Genomic DNA, 20233 nt, shown 5'->3' with positions numbered 1-20233 from the left:
TGTTCAAGACATGTGAGTTAAATTGGGAACAGCTGCAGAAAAGGGCTACTAGGATGATCATGGGGAAGAAGAAACTCTTATGAAAGGAAAGGAGGCAATTTGGTTTCACCTTGCAAAAGAGAAGGATGGAGATAGAATTATTCTTTCACATATTTAAAGAGAGATTGAAAAGAGGATAAACAAAACAAAACAAAACAAAAAAGCCTTTTTAAACTAAAGGATAATATTAACAAAATAAATGGATACACTCTCATCATGTAGCTTGTAAATAATTTCTGACAGTGAGATGAGTGAGTTACTGAAGGAACCTTCCCATTGGAGTAGTGGAGATTACCTAGATTAAGATAAAGCTCAATTGCTTTATGATAAGGTCTTACATGATTGCCAGTGGCAGAAGACTGAACAGGACTTAGAATAACTTTTTGGTCCTCTATCCTACATTTTACTGATCATTTAGTCAAAGGAACAAAGATACACTTGCCTGTATGACAATTTAAAAGAATAACTTCAACTCATAAACAGGAAGTAATCAAATTATCAGGCTACTGTTTTAACTCAGCACACAAGGCTTAACTCAGCAATCAAGTATACATTTTTAATGATTTATTCACTTATTATCCTCCTTCACAACTCTGAAGCCAACACCTCTACACTGGAAGCTCTTCTTGCACAATTACTTGAAAATCAAGCATGAGAAAATGGGACAATTTTTCTAAACACTGTATTTTTGTTACAGCAGTGGGTGACAATGTCTAGAGCTACCTACGATTGCAAAATTTTGGTGGAGACTTCAGTTTTAATTTCACAACAGCAATGTAAATAGCAGCAAAGCATTACAGTATAACTTTGAGTCACCACATTTTTTAAAGAAAGAGTTGCAATACATTTATCAGTACAATATATTATTAACAAACACAGTTAACTGATAAAATGTCTTTTACTGAAAAGTTAGTTTTTATTCCACAATCTGTGGCTTCTAGTCATCAAAAGTAGAAACAAATACAGCTTGGATAAGCCCCACAGGTTCTGTGTTTTCAGGATCCTTGAAGGCTAGTTCAATTATTACCCTATAAGCCAGTATAAAAACATCCTGAACAAGAAGCTGATTATATACAAAGCAAGATTATATCCTCCTTCCCATCTGTCATAGCTCTGCAGGTTCTATGTACCCTTAAACTATGGTCTAGTAATAGAATTGTTGCAATCACCATATAGAAAAGGAGATAGGAAGAAGATTTTAGTAGCTGGTAACATGTTTGTTTATTATACTGATATTTCCTTTGTCTGTCTCTATCTGGTGAACACTTTAGTATTCTCAAAATCATAAAACAGTTTTGATCAGAAAGATGTTCCCCTGCTGTAGCTTGTACCCATTACCTCTTATCCTGCATTTTGGAGAATAGTCTAGCCCTATTTTCTCTATACCAAGCTATTAGGTGGTGAAGTTACCAGTTTCTTTCTCTTGTCACTGAAAGAACATCTCTGAAAGGTTTCAGTTCAGACAATAATGAAGCTTATTCCAGATGTCTCTGTCATTAAACTACAAATTTACCTGAAGGAGTGAAATTTAACTGATGCACAACATAGATGTACAACTCAGGATAATAAGCAGTCAGCGAAAACTCAGCAGTTTCTGTACTTTCATTATTTCAGGCAATAAACACTCTCTGAGCACTGCAGCCCCAGGGATTTGGGAATTTCTGATTCTATATTCTAACCATGGGAAAAAGACCCATTAAACTCCTGCAGCAGTTACTGTGGGAGTTGATAAAACTTAACTAGTTCATGTGTCAGGTTATAACTTAAAGTTCTCTTTTTGAAATATTCCTTTAGTTTTTGAGCAAGTCCACAGCAAATGTTAATTGCCATCATATCGCATACTTCATGTGGGGCTGTGATGATTTATGTCAACTAAGGATTTATCCGATGCATTAGGTAACATTTGTGTTACTACTAAGACTATTTGTTATGTTTCCCATTTCATGGAAAAAAAAATAATCTTACACAATTTCGCTAACTAAAATAAATAAATAAATAAATCTATAATTGGATACAACAGGCTTTTATCTCTGAAAGTAAATGTTTGTAAGTACAGGTTATACTATACTTTTGAGCAATACACTCAAAAGCTAATAACTCCATATACTGAACAATTAAGCTTGTTGTTATCCTGCTAAGATTTTAGGAGAAAGATTCAGAGGTTTTCTTTTTGTTGTTTGTTTGTTTGTTTGTTTGTTTTCCCCATTATTGTCTCTTTCTTCCTTGTTTTCAGTGTAACCTAGTAAGCACTGAAATTCTATGTTGCTCTTCTCCATATGAAATTTAAACACCACTAGGAAGATAACTAAAATCTACAGCAAGTTTTTATACGAGTCCAAGGAACTGTGGCAGATGGTGTCATTTCTATCTTCCACTAATTCTGTCTGTGTAGAAGAACATGTAATTTAAAATAGTGACTGGTACACTTTAAACAATTATACAGTCTCTTAATCCCTCCTCTTAGATGTTTTTCCTGCTGCATCTTTCTTAACAGCCTTTCTGGCAACCAAATTACATCTACTTCAGCCTTTTGTAGATGGGTTGGACTCTGCAGTCAAGTTCAGAAAGAATATTTAAGGGTCTGTCTGTAAATAACACATTCAAAACCACATTTGAAAATAAATAATCACTTGCTGAGGAGGATGGAAGAATTTAAATTATGTCCATTTAAATTATGTCAATCTCAGATTTGTTGCTAATCTTTGAAGAGAAATAATAATCCCATATGAATTTCCATGCCATGTTGTTTAAAAGGCATAAATACAAAGTGTTATCAGATAGCAACCAAGAACCAAGAGTGCAAAACTGAATAATGCAATGTATCATTTCAGCACCTGCTAGCGAAACAGCTTTTTCTACCCACTGCTTATTAATAAAAATTTACCACTTGTAAACATGAGTGTTGATAACTGTTATAGCATGGCATATAGTCTCTTTTCTAGCAAAATTCATACTGGCCTCAAAGAAACTTTTTGAAGTAACTCCTTTTACTCACAAATCTACATTAATATCCTCTTAAGTAATAATCAAAAATTGTGAAATAAATGGTATGAGCAACAAACCACAGAAAGCACTTATCCTCCTGTTAAGACTAAACTGATCACAGTAGTATACTGCAGTAGGAAGAATTCTGCAGGATTCTGGATAAAATCCATTGTATTTTTATTAAATTATATTGAATCTTTTTACAAGGACTACAATACCAACTCACAGGGCCTAGACATTTCCACTAGGTATAAAAAATAAACCTGTTTGTCTGAATGGTAACTGTTGTTTACTACCTCATTGATCTATAAAGATGTTTTAGCAGCTAACAAGAGTACCTGGAAATTCTGAGTATAAATTGTTGTGACTACACAAATAACATTTACGCTTAAGAACAGAAAAAATATACAGTACCCTATCTTCCTGTGCACTTCTACTTGCCATATATCCACAAAAATAAATCTGCTGACTTTGGAAATATGGATATTTTATCCTTGGTTATATTTATATTATTCTGTGAAATCAATGTGTACTATTACAAAGCCCTTGAGAGCTGTAAGGAATGTATTTACTGTGTATTTGTGGGTCAGATTCGTCTCTCAGTTACAGAGATACACATTGAAGAAACCTCATCAAAGTCAGCCTATTACACTGGGTTTATACATTCTGAGATCAGACCTTGGATCTGAGATATTTACTTTCATGCGAGATTTAACTTCAAATACAGTCTCCTTTGCTGCTTGTTTGAAGCAAACAGATGATTATTAATACCAAATTTTGCTGGAAGATGCATGCTTCTAATGCCCATTAAAATTCCAAATATATTTTCCTTCATGATGAAGCTTAAAAGAGTGATAAGATATCTCCATCATGCAATGAAATGGCATTAATATGTGGTAAAATTGCCATTATATTGCACATGCGTCTGAAGGCAAAGCATAGCACTTTTTCTCTCTTCTTATCTATGCAACCTAACACATACATAGGCCATCCTATGTATGACACTGCAAACGGCTGTATAACTGAAAATATTCCAGAGAGCTATACAAAAACATACATATTAAACACATTCAGTGATACATTTAACTGAAACTCAAAAGGCTACTCACTGAATGTTAGAATAAATATAACCCATATCATGGCTTTTTCCCTTCCCATAAAATTTTCAGAACTGCTTTTGTTCAGAATCAACCTAAACAGTTTATCACTCATCCAGATTGGTTTTGAAGCTATGTTTAGTTGTGTGTAATGATATATATACTCCCTCAGAGACTACTTCAGCACCTCTTTAATCTTTAGCCAAGATTATCTACAGTACTACTCACTAACAAAAACTGCCAGGATATTTTGCTTAATAACATTTTTGTCATTTTATCAGATGTTAAATTTACCCAAAACTGTAGCTAAACCTCTCCAATATCTGACATCTGAAATCATGACTCAGAGCAGCTTGCCAATCTTTCTACACTTACTCCGTCTTCTGAGTTGTATAACAATGCAATCTCTCACTTTCTCTTCAGTTGCTTTATCACACAGCAAAATAAATTCAGACAAAGATTGATACATTTAACATATCATTCCCCTGTTCTGGAGCCTTGGCCATCAGAAGAGTATGCACCACCTGTAAAAATTTGCTGCCTCTACGGAGTTAATTTATACCTAGCTCATGTATAAAAACAAACAGAAAAAAGGACCTGCAGCCAGCATCCTTTTCACTCTGCTCAAAGTATGGAAATACTTTTGAATGCTTGCAAAAGTTTGTATATGACTTTTCTTCTAATATCCCACTAGTGCTGTCACATGCTCTGAAAATGTCAGAAGTCTATTTTAGGATTTTTTTTCTAGAAGAGTGTGTTTTAAGCAAATATTATCGAATAATAGCAAATATACATTGAAGGTCTGAAATTGCACACAGGAATATTCTCACTAGAATCCTGATTCTTCCATGACCTTTCAAAAACAACACAGGGAACATAACATGTGATATGCATTTCCAGTCGAAACCAATCCAATCCAACCAAATCAATCCAATCCTGAATTCTAAATGGCAAATATATGCAATGGATTGCAGTTATATAAGGTAGAGAGTCAGTGTTCCTGGAAGAAATTATTCATTAATATTAATTAAAACATATTATCTGGAAAATATGTGTGATGCCGTGACAGAACATGGAAACTGAGGGATATGAGACACAGTGTGACCACCATTGCTCTGGCTGTTTTAGCTTTCTCTTTTCTAAATGTTAACACAAAACCAATTTCCCTTGGTGACCTTACCTATAAATGAAAGGAGCTACTGTGGCAGTGTTGGGGTGGCTGTATTGCTGTTGCTGAGGAAGTTGGACGATGCCGTTCCCCGTGCCTTGGCTGCTGCTTGCCAACACTGAGCCCGAGAGAGCTGCAGAGGAGCCCGGGGTGAGAGCTGCGCTTGGTTCTTTCCCTTCAGAAGAAGCAAGCCCACAGGAAGGAGAAGCCTTCTCATTGAGTTGAGATTTTGGTATTATTTGGGATTGGTTTCCTTTTGTAGTCCTCAGTTTCTCAACCTCCTTACTTCCTGTGCACGCAGATGAAGCACTCTGCTTTGCTGTTGGCACTTTCGATCCAGGTTTTGGGATTCCACTAGAAGATGGTATTAAACTTTCCTTCTTGGCTGTTGCTGTTTTGCTTCCCTTTGGGATTAAGCTTGCAATTTTTGAGCTTTTCTTTGTAGATGTTTCAGTGACTTGGTCCTTCTCTTCCTTGACTGTTTTCTCAGTGCAAACTTTATTTTTGTCCCTGTTCTTTTCCTCTTTGTCCTTTGGCTGTAGCAAAGACTTTTTATTGCTGAGATTTTTGCTTCCAGCTTTCGGAGGAGTTATCTTCGGTGATACTTTAGGACTGCTACTTGTGGAGCCACCACTGTTCACCCCACCGCTTAACACATCTGTCTCACCACACTCTGAAAAGGTATCATCTTCTCTCCCACTATCACTGGGTCCTGAGCTCAACGACAAAGGAGGTCTCAGAGCAGTCCTAGCATTAACTAGCTTGAATTTTTCCAGCATAGATTTTTGTCCAGATGAAGGTGGCTTCATGCCTTCAGATGGGGGTGGCTTAAGCCTGTCTGAAGATGGAGTAGGGGAGGTTGCGGGACTAGGCTGCTTCACGGACAGCATGGTCGAGGTTGCGCTGTGTTTGACATTCATGGATTTGCTGCGCCAAGGCTTGCTGGCACTTGGAGAGGGTATGGCAGAGACCTGCTGCTGCCCGGTGCTGGTGGGATGCTGCACGTTTCCATTCATGCCTGTAGATGGGTGAGTGCCTTTTGGTGAATCTGCTTAAAAATAGAAAGAATCACAATGGTACAGTTATTTTCACATCTTCTACTTGAAGATTAACAGCATACCTCCCTGGCATGAGAAATACAGTTACATATAAACTTCAAAAATCAGTGTAAATGTGATTTATAATAAGCTTAATTTACATGTGTGTGGAATATGCAGAATGCTGATCAGAAATGCCTTTTTTTCCCTTCCATCATGATGTTATGCAATACTTCTTTCTATGAGCTCAAGAGCTCATAGTGAAGGTGGAAATAGTTACAGTCTTCATTGTAACCATTTCACTATGCAAATTAAATCTTCCAAAGTAAAGATTTTATCATTAATAACTCGTAAAGAAATTCTTCCAATCAGTTGCTAATAAGGAAACACTGATAGACTAAAGGAAAAAAAAAAAAAAAAAAAAAAAAAAGCTTTTTCTGAAAAGTTGTTTTTGGAAGAAAAACAACAACAAAACAAAACAAACAAAGAAAGCAAAACAAAACAACAGAACAGAAAAAGATTGTGTTTTTTGCTGTTTAGCAAAAGGTACAGAAGTCTCATTTACATCTCTCAGGTACCTTCACTACATTTATATTATCCAGAAACTTCAGCAAAGCTTCAGATTAAAGATAATAAGACATTCTGCAATAATCAAACTATCTTAATTGACAACCATGATTTTCAAAACATTCATTTTGCCTTATTAAGCAAAACAGACTGAGGGATGAAAGGGCTGAGCTCTTCTATATGAAGCTCCTGTTTCCAAGACTTATCTCAGTATCTAAACACTATTACTCTGGAGCATTAGAGAAATGAAGTGCTAATGGTAATCATACATGTGGTACAAAGCTATTTCAGCAGGTGGCATATTTTGTCTCAGTTTATCTGTCTTGTCTTGATATTCAGACTTCTGGAGCTTCCACTGATTAGGCATAAGCCTACCTATGTTACAAAATCTGTGCTACTAGAAACATGCAATGGAAATACAATTCACATAATGGAAAAAAAGAGCACTTGATGTGTTACATACATACAAGGCCAATGTCATGCCCTGTGGCTTCCGTGTCTAAATAATATGGTAGCTGAGGACATTTCTGCCTTCAGCAGAGAGTTGGAAGTTGTGCACAATTTCCATTTTTGCAGTAATACAATAGAAATGTGTTACACAAACAGCCTTAACTTGCTTAACGCTATTACCAACTGCACTCCAGAAGCCACTTCCATCTTCAGCAGATGCTGTAAACCCCATCTGCCCTGCATTTTTTAGTGTGCTCTCAGCCCAGTGTGCAAACCCCATAGATCTAAATGATCTTCACAGAAGTTTTGGAGCACTTCTACTGAGTCAAGAAAATGCTAACTGATACGGGTGGCCTCAGAGTATTTTTGGGGAAAGGCGAGGTGATAGCTTATTCCCCTTGCTCCAGGTAGCATCATGAATGTGGAGCTGATTCAGTTGGCAGCTGCAGAGCTGTTCCCTTGTCTGTGAATGAGGCAGGATTTGTGGCTGGGCCCCTGCTGTTTTCTGGTGAGCCTTGGTTGCTGGAACAGAGCCTAGGGGCAACAACAGCTGTTGTATATTACTGCAGCCCTCGGGCTTCCTTAATTTATACCAGAGATCAGCCCCATGGCTGATAGCCCAGGACTGGGTGTGCACAAGGACATTCTTGCACATGTCTTGCTTTGCACTAAGCACCCCTTAATTACACAGGAGGATTGGGGTCTTTAGCTATCCCAGTAGCTTTGCAGTTGAAAATTCACCTTAAGAATATGCAAAGTTAATGCAGAATACATGTAACAATCTGTGCACAGCAGGATGCCGCTGCACTCTCTTGTATTAATTCTGTTACATTTGTATGGCTTCAGGCTACTCATTTTACTGAAGGAAAAAAAAAAAAAAAAAAAAAAAAAGCTTTCTGATTGAAAAGAAGAATGCAAGCCTTGCCATTATTTCCTGCTATATAATATTAACTCATTGGAAAAAATTATAAAAAGGAAGGTATTCACTATTTCAACAACAGTTTGTTCTGCTACATATCTAGCAAAATACACAGGTTCCTGGAACCACTGATGCTCATTTGATCCCTATGTCGTAAACCATAAACATCAGCAAAAGGTACAAACAGAAAACTTGCCTTTAATCTTCAATTTAAAGTGTATCCTTAAAGTTCCCACAAGGAATGTGTATTGTACACTCTCAAGTAATAGTGAGAGCCTGCATGTATGCTTAAAGATGTGGAATAAAAGGATTTATTCCCCTCCTAGCCCAAATGTATTACTTGAAGCTGCACATCTTTCATTGCTTTCTGCTCATTCAATTGGATTTATCTTTAGCTGTTCATTATATGAAATCTGTCCCCACCTTGTGGTGCTTTCGATACAGACTGAACCCAAGCTATGGATTCAGGATATGACAAGGATGTCATATTTCAATAAACTGAATTTTACAAGGAGACAGGCTTCTCTGTAGGGCTCAATCCCGTTACAATTGAAAGGTATAATCAACTTCTGATGAGAACAATGCTGCATTCTGCTTGAGAGTACTGTGCTTCAGGGCTCAGCCCAATCTGCTTTGGGAAAGCAGAACACCTCTGGGCGTGCACCACAGAAAGAAAAATTGGTATCAGAACCCATTTTACAACAACCCTCTTCAATCTTCTTGTCTATGATCTTTTCTGTAGTTGATGCCATTGGAGAGGACAGCAGCTCTGTGATGGCAGCTCCCCAGTTGCAGCATAGTCAGGTAGTGATTTTCTTAATGTTCTGGAGCAGACAAAGTGTTTCCATAAGGCATATTAATACTGCCATACCAGGTGCCCAGATTACAATATCCAATTTTAGTCACTCATACTAAAAGGGTTAACAGAAAAAGGAAGAATTGTAAGGGATAGCTGTAAGGATGCTTGGAGGAACTGGAAGTCTGTCTGGTGAGATGAATAGAGCTCAGCCTGGTCAAATGTCCTGTTCCAACATGAGAATTTATCTACCCCTTATCACCACAGGAGAACACCATGAGGGAGCACTGGCAGAACACTGGCACTAGAGCGAAAACAAACAAACTAGCAGTGGGCACACATACTGACCAAAGAATAATGATCTGCAACCAGTAGGCAACCGGGATCCAGAACAGAGTTTCTAAAAGTCTTTACAGGCAAAATACCAAAGAGAATTGAAACAAACTCTGGACAATATACAAACGACATTTTATATTATAAAATGACATTGAAAGGCATGCAGTTAAATTCTGTGACTTAAAGGTCCTTATCAGTGTTCAGAGACTGTGTTTCTAAGCTCTGAAGTATAAATATTTGTTTGGTTGGTTTTAATTTGGCTGGAATTAGAACATTATTTCTTTGCTAGTCTCAAAATGCCCTGGGCATCTGCCTTATTAGCAAAATGGACAATTAACTTTATTCAAATACTTTCATTTTCATAGTTTTATTTTCCTCTGTATTTTATTAGGTGTGAAAGAGATGGATGTCATATGACCTGGAAAACTGACATATTCTTTGGAACCCAACCAAAAGCAAAGTCCAAATATATATTAAAAGTATCTATATATATGTCTCACTAAAACTTCACAGATTCCACAGCTGAGTTTCAGCTCATGGCATCTTTACCATCTTGGTACATTCTGTTTTCCTAACCTAATCACTGACACATAAATTTACCTGTGTCAAGGCAATGGAGTGGGTCTATAGGTGAAAACTGTCCGGTACTGAATGAGCAGCAATACTGTTTTCACATAGGGGTCCTTGGCTTTCTTGCAGTGTAAACTATTCTTTAAGCAACTTTCAAAATAGATAGTATTAAATAGCATTCTAAATAATAAATCACTCCATAAAAGACATCTATCACATCTTATTCTGGGCCACTTTAAGGTCTCCTGGATATACAGGCACAGATTAAAATTTATTTAAATCTGTGCCTGTATTGTGACTGAGTTGAAAAATGTGCTATACAAGAGCAGATTTCAAGTATTATATACTTATATATATATAATACTATATACTATTATTATATCCATTATATATGGATTTAAAACAAAACAAAAATTTATGCTGTACATCTTTTTTGAGGTCTCTTTTTAACACATACAGGAAGCTGTACAGCAGGAAAAAAAAAAAAAAAAAAAAAAAGTACCAAATTGATCTGACCTTGAAGGAGATTTGGAGATCCCCAGTTCTCGTGCCTATTGTCACAGTGCAAGTCATCCTCTTTTCTGATTCAGTTTAGGTAGCACTAATGCAGAACTACTAGCTATTTAGTATAATATCAAAGACTCAGAAATTAGTGTATATGGACTGTATATTCGTTCAATACAAGCTGTTAAAGTTGTCTTGCTGCAAGTATCTACATTAGAAGCAAAATTTAAAACACATTTCTTGCATGTGCTGCAATGTAAAGAAAAATCAGTTTTTCAAGGTATAGTGCCACTTTTATTTTATTTTATTATTATTTTATTTTAAAGAGGTGTTATTATTACTCCTGATAATGTAAGGGTTGAAGTTTGTTTGAGAACAAATTAAAAAAAAAACCTCAGGTCATAGAACATCCACAGGTACTTAAAAATATTAAAAGACCACTTGAACATTACATGTCATTGTAATATTAAACAAAAAAACAAAAACAAACAAACAAAAAACTAACACAACTATTCTTGCATGTGCAGTATTCATATTCTCTAACTTCTGCTTTATACATATCTTTTAAAATAACCTTGTATTTAGCTTATATTCATATGTAAAATCTATATTCTTAAATCCATTTTGCTCTTTGGAAAGGAGAAAAATCAAATAGAGTAACCTAAAATACAATACTAAATGTAGTTATGCAACATTACATTTTCTATATCCTGTAAAATGAATTGAATGATAATATACAAACAAAGCCACCCCTTATACTCTTGTAAGTGATGACTCCACTAAAAATCTCATCAAGTTTCTCATTCTCTGCCATGAAGAAATGGGCAAGTAAAGAAATCCATCATGTAAATAGCCATGCAAATGTGCAATGCAGCGTAAACCTTAGCAGTCCAAAGACAGTTTTCAAGTAATGAGCTAAGACTATTAGTATCTACAAGCATGCCCCACCTTAAATAATTTTTCTCTTTCACATATTTTTATAGAAAACTTATGTCAACATTATGAAGTAATTCTAAAGCCTTGGTTGCTGTACATACCTTCACTCAAGCAGCCCCATCTCCTACTTCATAACTTCACTATCATATTTGTGAACTATACAGTGTCTGCTCAGTTTATATCCTGATATCTTTTTAGTCTGCATGTCTTGCCATAAACAAGTCCTTGATAAAATAAAAAGCAGTACAGAACTATCTAAAACATTCAACTCTGAGAGTAAAAATACAGAAATAACCATTGAAAGGATGGTTTTATATCTTTAGATACAGCTAGGGGCAATGTTTTTTCATCAGAATTTTGTTAAAAATAATAAAAAATAAATAAAAATAAAAAAAAAATCTGGATAGCTGCCTGTTGCTTGAATGAAGAACATTCACTGCATACTTGTTCCTCCCACAGACCCCAAGGATGCGAATGGGTACTATGTATATTGTATCATTTTCAACTGTATTCTAACCCAGAGATATGAATAAAATGTTGTTCATTACACAAAGGGAGAAAGAAAGGGAGGGGAGGACTGGATTAGTTACACAACTCAGAAGGCTGATTTTTTATATTATTATTTCTGAGATAAAGCCTGAAGAGGCACATTTTCTGGGAAAACATCAGAGGGTTGGAGAAATAGAAGGACTCATGGGACCCTTTTTGTGAAACTGAAGATCATAGTTAAAGGAGGCAATAAAACATGAACACTGAATTCAAATCCCTGCAAAATTTCATTACATTTGACTTAATTTCCAATCCCTTATTCAGATTGATGCATATACTGGGTAAGGTCCTGAAAGAATAGACATATGTAATATTCTCATTCAAATGTAATATCCATCTCCTTTAATATGACAGTCTTCCTATGGGTATGAGTGGTCTTGAACATAGACCAAGACTGTAGGTATGCAATATGGATTAATTTTTACTTCAGAAGTACCAGTCAATGACATTTTCATCAAAGAGGAATAAAATACCACTCACTGTAACATCTTGAAAGATTTCAGTTCTGAAATTTTACCTCAACTCAATTACAAATCCTAATTCACAGGGCTGTCTCCATAGTGCTTCTTCACCAAGTATTACGTTCACTTCGTCTCTGGACAGGCACCTCTGGATAGGTGCTTTTTTTTTTTTTTTTTTTCCCCATTATAATTTCTGTAGTTCTCACTGACTTTATTCACTTACCTTTTTCATTTCCATTTGCATATTGTGGAGGCTTGTTTTTGTCAATGCTGTTAAAGCTCTGGCTCCTCCGATTTAAATTAGAAGCTCCCTGGACTTTGGTACTGCTGCCTGCAGCTGGCACCCTTGAGGGTCCTGGAAGCCTAGAATGGTATAATCAGAAACTGGTTTGTTGTATGCAATGCAACACATAGAAGAGGCTGTATGCAAATGTCAGATTGGAATTTTAAACCAATGACCAAAACCAATGATTTCATGTAAGCAACAATGAACAGGAGGATTCAAGTTAGATAGACTCAATAAATTAAAATAAAAGCTTATCTTTATTCACACAAGGGGGAAAAAGATGTTTTCTGGGTTCACAAGACATGTAAGAAGATGCTTTGCATTTGCCATTAATGTTGCTAAAACAGATTCACCCTAACAGACCATTAATGTGCAGTATCAACTTTTATTTAAATATGTCACTTTTGAGGAGAAAATTTTACAGAAATTGTTGAGAAGCACAAAAATACATGGCTGAGAAATATTTCATAGTTCTTATTCTACTCTCTACTAACCGTTCCAGGGCTTTGGTCAGCACAAAAGCTGTCTTTATAATTCTGTTCTTTCGTTATTCTCAGAATGCTATTGGTTTAAGCAATTCTACTTACTTAGGCTTGTGAGCTTATTATTTTAAATAAAAATATTGCAAATATATGTTTTAGATAGATGCTACAGATGAAAGTATACCTTTTCAATACAAAGATTCAATGTAGTCTATACAGTTCATTTGTTAGTATTTGCTGCCACCATCTGTACCTTATTGTGTGGCTAAGCTATGAAAAAAAAATATGGACCCTGCATCTTTTGTTTGTGCCTGAATCTGTTCTCTTATGAATTCTTTATGTATCTGTACTTAATCTCTTACGTATTCTTTAATACATGATTGCTTCAAACCTTCTTCAGCATCTTTGTGGGCCCCTTCATTTTCCACTTCTGTTCTCTGACAGGCAAAATGAAATGCTTAACTCAGCAAGATACTTTTGCCATAGGAGAAGAATATCTAGCTTCTCTTTCTCACTTGTGGGGATGATATAATGGTTTTAATGGTGTCAATGCAAATCATATCAGAGCTCTTGAATTCTGATAGTTTCACTATATGATGAAAGAACAGCATGAGAAAGGAGAAAAAAAAATCAGGTTACAAAGAATTACAAAATTCTAGATTTCTTCTGAATTTTTTCTGTTGAATACATGGGTATAACAAAAATGTTCAAATTTTATTTTCATTAGCACATGTAAACAGCTCTACATTCTCTTCCTTCACCAATTTAAGCCTCAGAGAGCTAATCCATTTGTTATTTTCATGGCTCTAGTTTCTGTGCCGAGCCCACAGCAGAGTGTCTCTGCTCTGCAGCTGCACGCGTGCTAACCTTTACTGTGACCCATGAAATCTAGAGATCTTCTGTTCCCTGAAGAATGCACTAAAACAAACTTAAAAATCCATTTGCTCCTTCTCATTACCCTAATTTGACAGGCAGTGAGAGCCCTGAGGTTGTTTGTCAAAGGTAATGAAAAAAGCAATGAGAAGGCATGTGCAACGCTGGAAACTCATCCATTCTGCTAAAATATAAAATAGTTATGCATATATTCTGCATGCCAGAATTTGAGAACTTGCCACAGTAAGCACATTATACATGAGGCCATTTGCTCTGCACACTTTCCAGTTTACCTCATTTGCTGTCTTTTTTTAATTGAATTCAGGTTTTAAATTTCTCTTGCAGAATCATGTTAAGCAGCTAAGGAAATGCAAAGAAGAGAATAACAAATAAGGGACAAGTCACATACCTCTGAACAGGCTTCGGAAACACTGCCACAGATTTAAAGTATTAGACATTAAGACTGTTAACCCCCACATATTGAATGCGGACAAGACAGGAGCATCAGAAATAAGAAAAACTGAAGACCTATAAATGCAGGTGCAAAGCAACTGGACCGTGGTATAGCTCATTCCAAGCTATCACCAGCAACTCAAATCATATTAGTGCACTACATTGCAAAATGCAATCTTTACTGTAGATTACACAATTTATAGTTCATTGTTCTCACCAATGAACTGTACAGCAAAAAAAAAAATAATAATAATAATAATGAACACATTAATTACCCACCACATACACACACCAAAAAATGTTAGAAACAAGAGTAAGCTTTAGATCTCAGCTTCTTTCTTCTGCAACCTGGCTTGTAGATTTTAGTGCTCATAGTGCTAAAAGTATCGATGAAATCTCAAACAGGGCAGGTCCTACACACAGTTCTGTCAAATCACAGCCAAAACAAAGCATCTCTCTCACAGTGACTGTGTGTGGGCTACTCTTGAAGGAGCAGAACTCTTGAAAGTGCTTCTTTTTTCCACTCATTTTGCTTCTGTGTGATCTTGGCTCTGTGAACTCAACCTCTCAAGCAGGTTTGCAATACATGCAGAAGAACACCTACTGGGAATTGGGATGGGGTCCCAGACTTTTTTTTTCTTTTTTTTTTTTTTTTTTTTTCTTGTGACTAAAGGAAGAATTTGAGCCAGAAAATAGAGAGCACTAAAATCACCAACTAATCCTCCCCACCTGATATTTTACATGCAGGATACCAAAATGCAAGATACATAACAACCAGAAATATTGCTAATATACAGTAATATCAGCTTCCTCCAGTCCATACGAAGCTTTCCCATGGCAAAGCTCATTGTTGCAAAGCTTGCACGCATAACATAAATACACATTTTTTAATGTCCACTTTTGTCCAAAGGATAAACTTCCAATGGACACTGGCTTGCTTGAGTATCGCTAATAAGCAATAAATTAGAGATATTTAACTGACCTAGAAGTCTTTTTTTGACTGGTTGCAATTCCACTGTGATTAGACTGAGTTGCATATCTGGCTGTGAGACTGCATGAGAAGAAACAGAGAAATTGAATTAAAGGATTTCTTTGAATATGTATTGAAAGAACACACTTACCACACTTATGAGTTAATGAATGCAAATTGAACATGGAGAGAAAACACAAATTAACTGGCAAAAATATGAAGTAATGTAACATGCAGATTTTTATGGGAGATGCAATGCACAGATTATGAAATAATGTATATTGTTATACATTTTGTCATCTGCTAGAAATTATTTTAGGAATAAACAATTCAGGTGCAGTAACTGAATTCTAGCTCTGTTAGTGCACCTTAAAACTTTGTGCTGGTGTTTTTGTACCCATGAAAAGTACAAAACATGAATATACAGCTAAAAGCACCTCCAGCAAATTTAATGGGTTCACAATCTGGAAGGTAGGAAGAGGTCTGCTGTACCAGAGCCAGCATGGACTCAGAAGAATCCGTACTAAAGAAAGGTGACCTGACAGTAGAGCTATGTAGAAGGAGAATCCCATCATAGTTTTCATTACTGGTATGGCCCCATAGTTCACATAACGTAAGTATGCATTACCCAGGCAATCAATCAGAGGCTCCATTAGGAAAGCCACCACACGTGCTTAGATTCCTTGTTAAGTTTCATAGGAAAATGCACCTTAGTCTCTTAAGACATCCAAGTAGTATTTCTGTAACATAAAATATGTTGTGCTACAGGGCTAAAAAACTACATGCTCTTTGTAACACCTAGCTATATGTCATTGCTAAACAGCTAATTGATGCCTTTATTCTTTTAGTCTTTTGCATAGGGGATGTGTAAAAGGTATAGCTAAGGTAAGGCCTCCTGCCAAGTAATTTCAGATACAGTAAACAGGTGCATCCTTTGGGATCCACACAGCCTAAGGTCATACTCAGGTGCAATCACAAAATCAAATTCCTTACATTCTTAAGGAAGTGATAGGAAACTGAGTAAGCAGGAGCTCTGACAGTTGCATAGTGCTTGTCTCTTACAGTTCTGCATCTTCTAGTAACTCTTCTGAGTAGTAGCAGGAACCATAATAATTTAGTCCCAGCTTTGTAGACTGGCAGCACTTATATGAAAACCTGCTGATACTGATTCTACCAGAAAAGCATTAAGCAATTTCTGCTGGCTCACTGAATTGGATAGACTTAGTGTAGAGCAGATGGAAGAAGCCCTTAAAGGAAAAAAAGTCTTCCCATACAGGCATGGCTGTTCTAAGAGGAGTAGGGCAAAGGCACAAACTAAAGGTCAAAGCGAGTCTTGAATGTGTTGCATGATTATTGTTACTTTACCAATTTATTACCCGGTAAAGGGTTCAGCAGTGCCTCTGTGCCTGGCAATCACAAATGGCACATGTGCATTCAATGAATAAATAAAAGGGAGACTACTTTAGTCTTAAGAAGGACAAAACAAATCATTTAACATATAAATGCATAATTCAATCCTGTGATATATGTCTTCACAGTAGTGCTGACAAAGTTCTCTTTCATATGACTATAACTTCTGTGGGAACTGTAATAAACAGTAATAATATCATAATAATTGCTATTTATATATTTTTATTTATATTGCCATTAGTATGTGACTTTGTATTTCATTTACAGCTATTTTTCTTAAAAGCTAGACATGCTACAAATGTGGCATAAGTTGTTTTACTGAAGTTGCTATATTTGTGCTTGAATTATTAGCCCATCTTTTGGTAAGATCATCCACTCTCCTTTTTTTTTTTTTTTTTTTTTTTTTTTCCCAACATATTTAAAATGAAGGAATCTAGAAAAGGTTAGCTGGTTATCTCCATTGACTAACTTAAGAAGTTTGTGAGAAAAATGGAATGTCAAATAAAACTTCAGTGCATTTATGTTGTAGAAGGTTAAATGATACATAGTACAATCAACACGGACAGTGAGTTGGAAAAGAAGAGAGAATAGAATGCATCTTAACCACTGCCTGAAGAGGACGAAAGATCTGCCTAGTGCCTAGTAGCTTTCCTACTTCAAACAAGGCTGCTTAGGCAAATTACTTGATCTCAGTGATGAACTCAGTTGCTGAGTTGTTGATAAGCTAGCCCACAGACAGACAACACTTTAAAAATATACATATTTTACTAAGAATTAATATATGAAGAATCTATCTGGAAATACTTGCTAGAAAAATCTCTTTCCTTCCATGCCTGTTGCCTAGGACTCCATGCACTAGCAAATTCATGAAACGTCAGCCTATAGACTGTTTTCAAATTTTACAGACAGTCCTGAAAGGCACTGATGGATGTGTCAAAATAGTATAGGAACATTCCCACTGTGATTAGAGAAATTTATTTTTCAGAGCAATTTGATAAATGAAAAAGAGAATTTTAACAGCTCAGAAACTAGATGCATCAAGCTCCTAATGACTTTGGGTCTTCCTTCACAGTTAGCATTTGATATGTTGGACCAATTAAAGCTTTGCACAGATGCCTGTTTCCCAACTTCTGGTTCCAGTATTACAAATGGGAACTGCAACACATCTAAAGTCCAGTCTCTCTTAGAGCTATTCTAAATGTATGAACAAATATTTACCTGTTGCCCTTCATCCTATCTGATAATTGTTGGTGGGTAACATCTGGCTGTCAGGAAAATAAACCTGTTTTACTTAAAGTTGTTATTATTTATGCTTACAGATTCACTTAAAGGTACAATAAATATGTTCCTGCACTAAAGCAGCACAGATGCATGTTAATAGTCCAGACAGCAGAAATTTAGTGTTACAGCATTTACGACAAGGAAGGCTTTACTTGTCAGAGGGCTGGAAAGGGGGATTTTGAAAGCCCTTGGTTCTTATCTTTCTGCTCCCAAGATCCTTTCCATTGCTGTAATACTCCTACCAGCATTGTTCCCCAATGCAGTGTCAGCTTTGACTTCTGGGAGAAGCTGCAAAACCCACTTGTGGCCCATTTTCAGGAAGGGGACACGGGAATTATGGAGGAGATCAGCACCGTCTGCAGAGCCTGCAAGGCAACCACTTTGCTCCTGGAGAGACAGCCCAGAGCTCGGGCTCATGCTGGGGCCAGCACAGCCCTGGGCCTGGGCCAGGAAGAGGCCAGGAGGCCTCTGGCAACATGTTTATCTCTTCCCTTCTTTCTAACACACAGATGAAGAGCAGGCAAATACTTCTGGTTAAGTAAATCCTGTTCAAAAGAGGTAAGATTGTATAAATGCATCTGATCCAAAATTATTAGAAATCAACTGGACTCTTAGCATTGGCTTCCATGTGGAAATCAAACACCCATATTTTCTCTCACAATCAAGGGAAACTCTAGCCACCACAACAGAGATGAAATGATGACACTGGACATTGCTGGTTCCTTGGTGAAAAACCATGAGAAAATGGAATAAACATGCTGAGGCTGCCCAGAAAGGCAGTTCAGCACAGAGGTAGCTGGAGAAGTACTGAGAAGGAAGCAGTGCAGATGTTACAGACGGTGGTTACCCTGAGGTGCTAATGGGAAGCCCTAGAGCTATACCACAGCCAGACTAGTTGCAGGAACCAGGACTCCGCACTGCACCACAAGGCTGTGCAGCATAGTCAGTCACTCTGGGGAGAGATGCCCTGTGTTCCATCCACCAAAATGGGGACCTCGATGAGGGCATGCAGTTGCGGGCAGGATAAAACGGTTTAAGAAATGGTCATGAAAGATGTAGGGGAACCTAGGGAGTCAACATAAACTACAATACCAAAAGTTCTTTAATGCCCTCACACTAAAAGTGAAGTGAAATCTTCAGCTGAAATAGGCATATAAGAGCAAAGAAGGTGAAGAGGGAAGACAAGTGACTGCTGGACTCTAGACTAAAATGGCAGAAAAATTGTCTTTCTGCTATACAAATAGCAGGAAAGAAGGTCTTTGAAAGTGTCTATAATGTGTAAAAGCTGAAGAATTAAGGTTATATGAACCCGGATGCAAAGCATGAATCAAGCTGAAAATATTTTAACCTTCTTCTTCAAAAAGTAACCCATGCAGTGTCAGCCTGCATATCATCTACTTTTCATTAACAGTCTTTATAAAGATCAAAAGGATCACATTACATCACACTGTCAGAGCAGTGTAGCCGCTTTCCTCTAATGAGTTGCATGGTGGTTCTAAAATGCCAGCTATGCGATCTCTTAAAAGGCAAAGGGGTCTGCAGTATGTAATCAAATTCTACCTTGGCATACTTGAATTTTAATATGCTGTTGATTTTATGAAGTGCATTTGTTTCACTAGGGTGACTGCACTCCAGAACTGTTTAAGACTTTCCTATCAGAATGATTTATTGATTTAAATAAAATAAAATAATGAAAAAGAAATCTAGTTTAAATAAAGGATTTTTAATGGGAAAAAAAAAAAAAAAAAAAAAAAGATCTTGATTGTGCTATAAACATTTTCTCTTTTTAAAAACAAAACAAAAGAAAAAAAGAAAAACAACAAGAACAAAATAAGCTCGACTGCATACTTCTCATCAGCTTGCCTGGCAGAAAGCATAATATATAATATGCTAAGGGTCACCTGACTCCAAATCTCAAGCCTGCTGGGAGAGAGGCTACAGGATACAAGTTTCCAAGCTCTTCACTATACCAAACAATCTGGGCAGTGAAAAGATCTCTGGCTCCTCAAATGAACATTCAAGAAAGACTGAGAAGGAACCAAAAAACTGATTTTCCAAAGAACA

At 36.6% G+C, this 20233-nt stretch overlaps 1 protein-coding gene across 13 annotated transcripts in view; it reads right to left on the bottom strand.

Moving 5' to 3' along the window:
* The window catches only part of NAV3 (neuron navigator 3), a 549850-nt gene that overhangs the window by 130456 nt on the left and 399161 nt on the right, over nucleotides 1-20233 (bottom strand). For 8 of the 13 annotated variants that reach the window (XM_035334661.1, XM_035334665.1, XM_035334615.1 and 5 more), the window contains 3 exons: nucleotides 15491-15559; nucleotides 12638-12777; nucleotides 5302-6340 (listed from right to left, as the gene is read on the bottom strand). In XM_035334661.1, coding sequence (XP_035190552.1) covers nucleotides 5302-6340; nucleotides 12638-12777; nucleotides 15491-15559 — 1248 coding nt within the window. Of the gene's footprint in view, nucleotides 1-5301; nucleotides 6341-11505; nucleotides 11674-12637; nucleotides 12778-15490; nucleotides 15560-20233 lie in introns of those variants that run through there. The other 5 variants (XM_035334620.1, XM_035334640.1, XM_035334701.1 and 2 more) reach the window with 3 other exon arrangements.

This window comes from Oxyura jamaicensis, chromosome 1 (genome assembly GCF_011077185.1).
Source record: "Oxyura jamaicensis isolate SHBP4307 breed ruddy duck chromosome 1, BPBGC_Ojam_1.0, whole genome shotgun sequence".
Taxonomy (NCBI): Eukaryota; Metazoa; Chordata; class Aves; order Anseriformes; family Anatidae; genus Oxyura; species Oxyura jamaicensis.
This window is presented reverse-complemented; position numbering and strand designations above follow the sequence as displayed.